The following is a 5,570-nucleotide window of genomic DNA, read 5'->3' on the forward strand; positions in this document are numbered from 1 at the left end:
TCGCAGCTGTGCCCCTGCCTCACCCCCTCACCCTGGGACCTCTCATTTGCCAAGCGAGGACATTGTAGTGGGTGACCTCACAGGCCCATTCTGGGCTGGACAGCAAGGCCTTGCTTGACTGTTGGGGCAGGGGACAGAGATGGGCTCTGGCTCTGACACCCCCCTCCACTGCCCCCCCCACACCCCTCCGCCCCTCACCTGCAGGGCGCCCAGGTGTTCAATCAGCTGCTCTGCACTGGACACCCCCAGCAAGACCGAGCTGACACCCTCACTGCGGAGACACCACGCTGGGCCAGAGAAGGAAATAAAAAAGAACTGGTGGGAAACAGCACACAGACTTCAGAGGTGTCTCTGAGGAAGAGGTCCTCCCCAGAGATAAACCAGTCTGTGGTTTGGTAGCATCTCAGGAGGAGACAAAGCCTCTGCAGGGTCCAGGGCTGGCAGTGTCTCACCAATAGCAAGCTGCGCCACACTGCAGCCCAGCTGGTGAGCGATGGGGAGAAGGTCCATGACTTTGGCTTGTTGCTTCTTGCCATCCTCACTCTGCACTTTGTCTTTGTGCCACTGGGAGCCCTGGAGGCCAAGGAGAATCAGCAAAAGACAACTCCTCAGATAGTCCACTCCTGCCGTCCTGAGCCCCCAGATCTCACCTTGATGTTGACCCTGCAGGTGTCTGGGACTCGCCCATCATACTTGCTAGTGATGAGGCCACAGGCCAGAGGGGACCAGGTGACTGAGCCAACACCTAAGAGGAAGAGGATTGGATGTGGGAAAGGGATCTAGGTGATGGTGAGGCCGAGGGAAAGGTAGGGATGAGGGGACTTCGAACCAATCTTGTGGTAGAGCTCTGGCAGCTGCATCTCCACCTTCTCTCTCTGAAACAGATGGTGCTCAGCTTGTTCACACACTGGAGGAATCAGGTTGAACTGTCTGGCCATGGAGTAGGCCTCCTGGGTTGGGGTGGTTAAAAGATGGGGGTCAGAGCACTCCTTCCATTTTCTTCCACTCCCCCCTCCTCCAATAGAGTGGGGTTTGGAGTGGCCATGTGAAAAGTGGGAACAAGTTGTAGGATGGCGAGGTGGGTGGCACACTCACCATGATTTCTGCAGCCCCCCATCGGGATGTCCCCCAGTATAGGGCCAGGCCCTGGTTGATGACATAGGTCATGGCTCGCACAATCTCTAGGCACATAGGAGAGGGAGAGCCTCACTGTCAGGCCCCTGGCATCCTGGGTTCCAGATTTTCAGACCTCTGCCTGCCCCACCAAGGCCCCACTCATCCCTGTGGAGTCAGAGAGGTTGGTATCTGCTTTTCACCTCCCTCCCTGTCCAAGTCCTGGGGTCTGAGCCTCTACTGTGGAGCTTGGGAGGCCTCCTGAGCAGGGGCTGGCTTCTGCTGAGGGGTTGAGAAGTGCTCAATTTTGAAGGGCTGTCAGGGTTGGGGTGCTGCTTTTACCCTCCATGGGACTGTTGGGGTCTGAGCGATTGGCGAAGATGATGTCCACATATCCCAGCTGGAGGCGTTCCAGGGATCCTCGCAAGCCTGGGGTAAGCATGGGGCGAGGAAGGTAAGCTCTTCAGCTTCAGTGTCCTAAGAATTTAGACCTTATCCTTTTGCCATGGCCACCTAAATCCCAGCTTCCCTATTCAAAGCCTCAGACTCAGAGCTTCAGAGAATGTTCCCAACTCCTCTGGCTTCCATACCCAGCCACCTCCGGTTCCCAGCCCCTAACTCTTACCCTCAATGATGTGTTTGCGGCTCAAGCCTCGCTCAGTTTCTGCCCTGTAGGAAAAGGTAAGTCAGAGATGAGGTGTGTCAAAGATAAGGGACCAGGGCTTCCCTGGTGGCGCAATGGTTGGGGGTCCGCCTGCCGATGCAGGGGGTGCGGGTTCGTGCCCCGGTCTGGGAGGATCCCACATGCCGCGGAGCTTGCGCGTCCGGAGCCTGTGCTCCGCGGCGGGAGAGGCCACAACAGTGAGAGGCCCGCGTACCGCCAAAAAAAAAAAAAAGATAAGGGACCAGGGCTGGCCTGGAATCATGAGGAACTGGTATTTCAGGGGTCCTCACAGGCAGGATGCAGACCTGGGGTAGCAGGTGCAGGGACTGCTGTCCCCACCCCCATCCCATGCACCTTCACACAGTCTCTGCAGATCTCCCCAATTATAGTGAGGCAGCCACTTACTGTCCTCCCCCAAAAATCTTGGTGGTGATGACATAGCTTGATCTCCTGGAAAAAAGAGAAACGGTAGAACGGGCAAGGAAAGGATTTTTGGATGATCATGTCCCCAGCAACCTCCCGGCCCTCCCCACCCACCCAACATGTCTTACCTCCAACCTTTGCTCTTGAGGATGTTGCCTAGGGTTCTTTCAGCCCTGGAAGGAAGACAGTGTAGAAGCACTGACCCCTCCAAAGTGGATCAGTTTCTTTCCCTCCTCCCCACCTTTCCCTTCAACTAATTTCCTCTCCTGTAAAATGGAGCATAAACGAGGAGCCCATTGGGCTGTCAGCCCCATCCTAGACTAAGTAAGAGGGGCTCCCAATCTAGGGTTATAGTCGTATCATTTTCACTCATTCATTCAACAAATGTCAGTTGTGCATCACTGTGTACCAAGCTCTGTTCTGGGTGCTGAAAGGATAGAACAGGATGAGAGAAGAGGGACCGACTATAGTGGAGCCAGGGAGGACACTGCCTCGTCTGGTGCCAACTATTTGTATTGCCCTCCCCCTTCTTTTAGTCTCTGCAAAGTTCCACCCATCCTCCAAAATTTAGCTTGGATTCTGCCTCATTTTATGGAAAATGTTCTCTGATTGCTGTAGTCTATGGTCAGTCGTTGTCAGCTTCCATAGCTCTTATTGGCTACACAATTTTTTGACACTTAATCATGAGTTAATGTGTGACAAGCCTTAAGTTATGGTGGGCTCTTACTGAAGTGTTACTGTTATTTAATCTTTCGTATCTCCTTGTCTTTTGGTTGGTTTGTTTAACCACTTAGACTGTGAGCTTTTTGAGGGCATATTGATGTCATCCTTCAACCAGATACCTGCTCTGTGACAGGCTCTGCATAGGTACTTAGGTGACGCAGAAGAGCAAGACAAGTTCTGTGGAGGGAGGAGCCTCCCAGGTGAGCAGTGAATATGGCCTTGTAAACGAGTAATTGATGAGCTCTGTGTCAGAGGGTAGTGTAAAGTGCTTTGGGAGCTGACGGGGATAGTGACCAACTTTGGGGAGTTGGGCAAAGGCTTCTTGGAAGAGCTGACATCTGGGACAAGTCTTAAAGATAAGCAGAAGAGTTTGCCAGAAGAAGAGGCAGGAGTAGTCATCCTAGGTTTTTACTATTTGCAGCGTGAAGCCATGTGTGCTGTGGTATAGTATGTTTGAAATTTATCTTTGTCATCCTCACATACTTGCACATAAATGATGTCCAGGAAATATTTGTTTGTTTTATTTCATTTTGACTGCACAGTATGCCCCATTGCCCTCAAAGCTGGAGCGAGACAGATGTTGGGACTACAGTTCCCATAATGCTTTGGGGCCCCATTGGCTGAAAGGTTGGAACTTAGTGATGCAGAATTCCCAGGGTTCTTTAGGGGGAAAACCAAAAAGCCCTGATATTCTCTCAGCCTTCCAAGTGTAACTTAGTCTTTCACCCCAGTCCTTACTTTCCCGCTGCATACACCTCAGTGGTGTCAAACAGGTTTACGCCATGCTCATAGGCTACTGTCAGCACATCCTCTGCTGTCTAGGATGGTGAGAGAAAAAGTTGAAGATCAGCAACCAGCCTCTCAGTTACCTTCCTTACGGCATTCTAGCCCATCAGACCTCAACCTTGGTTTCCACGTTCACTCCCCTTTCCCCATCCTCCAACCTCAGGTCCACCGTTCCCCATGCTTGTTGTCCAAACCCCTATGCAAGTCCATTTCCCCCCTTTTTGGTTTTCTCATACCCCCTCACCCTGCTTCTAGGTCCCATCACTTATACCTCATCTGAGATCTGAGAACCAAATGTGACCCAGGTACCTGCAAGAGAGAAGCCAGGCAAGTGAGACCTGTGGGGGCAAGCCATGAAAGAACGCCCCTTCCCTTAATTCCTCTTCTTTCTGACTCACCTAGGCCAAGGCAGGATACCCGAAGACCAGACTTTCCTAGGTTCCTGCAGGACACAGAGGCAGAAGGAAGGAGTAGAGCCTCCGTTAGGGACATAGATTATCAGCCTCCAGTTCCTCTCCTTCCAGACTGAGATGCCCTCAGGGTGTCTCATTCCAAAGAAGCTAGACTCAGTGAGCAGTGCTATGGCCATAGCATAAGTGAACAAATAATGACTGTTCCTCTGGAGCCACTGTCCAGTGCCTCTGTTCCCTCCTATCACATTGAAGATGAGCTGCCTGCTTAGCGTTTCTGCTGGTGGGTCTTGTGTTTATTTGAGTCATCTCTGGGATGTGTAGAGTCGGGGGTGGGGGTTGGCTGGGAGGAATGCGACTGGCTAATTGTGATGAGTTGGTGAAAACAGATCATCAGAGAGTGCTGTGCTAAAGGGCAGACACTGGGGTGGAAGGGGTAAACCAAGTCAAGTTCAGGCACTCAGGCAGGCAAGGATCCTTGGATAGGCTAGGCAGGCGGGCCTCCAACAAAAGCAGGTAGGACACCTGGGTGGAGAGTATGAGAGGAAAGACCAGTTCCCCCTCTTCCCCTCTCTACTCCCTCTGCTCCTGTTGGCTTGTGAAGTCTGTCTTCAAACCAGAGAGCCCCTCCTCCCGAGGACCCCCCACCCAGGCAGTCCGCGCAGCTTCCCAATCAGGGCCACCACGTGGAGGGGATCAAATTCCTCAAGTGACAAAGCCGGGTCAGATGAGTGACCTCTGCTCACTCTCAAGCAGGAGCCCCTCCCCTCCCCCCTACTGGTAGTCCCGAGACCCCGGCGGTTCTCTGAGAGAAAGTCGGTTACATTTCCGTCCATCTTACCCACATGGCCCCTGTCCTTCAGCAGGGGGTTGAGAGATGTGGTCCATCCTTCCAAGGGCCCCACTTCCCTCCCCACCAAGAAGGGTTGCAGGAGACCTTGGGGCATGTGGGGGCAGTATCTGGGTCAGGCACACTGAGCAGGCCAGAGTGAGAAGCCGTTTCCTTCCCCCATCTTCCCAGGACACGACCCAAGGACACTTCATCCTGGGGTGGGGTGGGGGTGGGGGTGTGCAGCCTGGAGATCCGTGCATCCCTCGCCTTCCTGAGGGTAAGGAGGGAAGCTTAGGAGCATCCCCTGGGTCTGACAGGCCTGGTCAACCTTGGTAAACTTGATTTTCTACTAGTCGGGGGTATGGACGGAGAGCAAGAGAGGGCCCAAGTAAGGGAGTGCCAATGATGGGAAGAGGAGATGGAGTGAGCCGGGACCTTCTTAGCGAAGTTTGAGGGGGTTCTGGAAGCATCCCAGGAAGCCTCAGGGGTCAGGAAAGGGGAGCAGATGTGGCGGGCTGCCCGGCCACCCCCATACCTGTATTTCATTCCAGTGCCTCGGCCGGTGCTCTCTCGGAGGACCCCAGCGGGCGCTGGGGGTCGGGGGACCACTGCGGCCCGG

General features: G+C 53.8%; 1 protein-coding gene across 2 annotated transcripts in view; it reads right to left on the reverse strand.

Annotated features, from left to right (window-relative positions):
• Window positions 1–5,570, reverse strand: part of KCNAB3 (potassium voltage-gated channel subfamily A regulatory beta subunit 3) — a 6,751-nt gene that overhangs the window by 598 nt on the left and 583 nt on the right. For both annotated transcript variants that reach the window (XM_007457801.1, XM_007457802.1), the window contains exons 2-14: window positions 5,487–5,570; window positions 4,108–4,151; window positions 3,981–4,018; window positions 3,662–3,741; window positions 2,329–2,373; window positions 2,183–2,227; window positions 1,739–1,782; window positions 1,456–1,542; window positions 1,096–1,181; window positions 830–950; window positions 651–745; window positions 453–573; window positions 199–287 (exon numbers count right to left, since the gene is read on the reverse strand). The exon at window positions 5,487–5,570 is cut by the window's right edge. In XM_007457801.1, the coding sequence (XP_007457863.1) occupies window positions 199–287; window positions 453–573; window positions 651–745; window positions 830–950; window positions 1,096–1,181; window positions 1,456–1,542; window positions 1,739–1,782; window positions 2,183–2,227; window positions 2,329–2,373; window positions 3,662–3,741; window positions 3,981–4,018; window positions 4,108–4,151; window positions 5,487–5,570 (979 nt within the window). The remainder of the gene's footprint in view (window positions 1–198; window positions 288–452; window positions 574–650; window positions 746–829; window positions 951–1,095; window positions 1,182–1,455; window positions 1,543–1,738; window positions 1,783–2,182; window positions 2,228–2,328; window positions 2,374–3,661; window positions 3,742–3,980; window positions 4,019–4,107; window positions 4,152–5,486) is intronic.

Source organism: Lipotes vexillifer, unplaced genomic scaffold (assembly GCF_000442215.2).
Source record: "Lipotes vexillifer unplaced genomic scaffold, Lipotes_vexillifer_v1.1 scaffold611, whole genome shotgun sequence".
Lineage (NCBI taxonomy): Eukaryota > Metazoa > Chordata > Mammalia > Artiodactyla > Lipotidae > Lipotes > Lipotes vexillifer.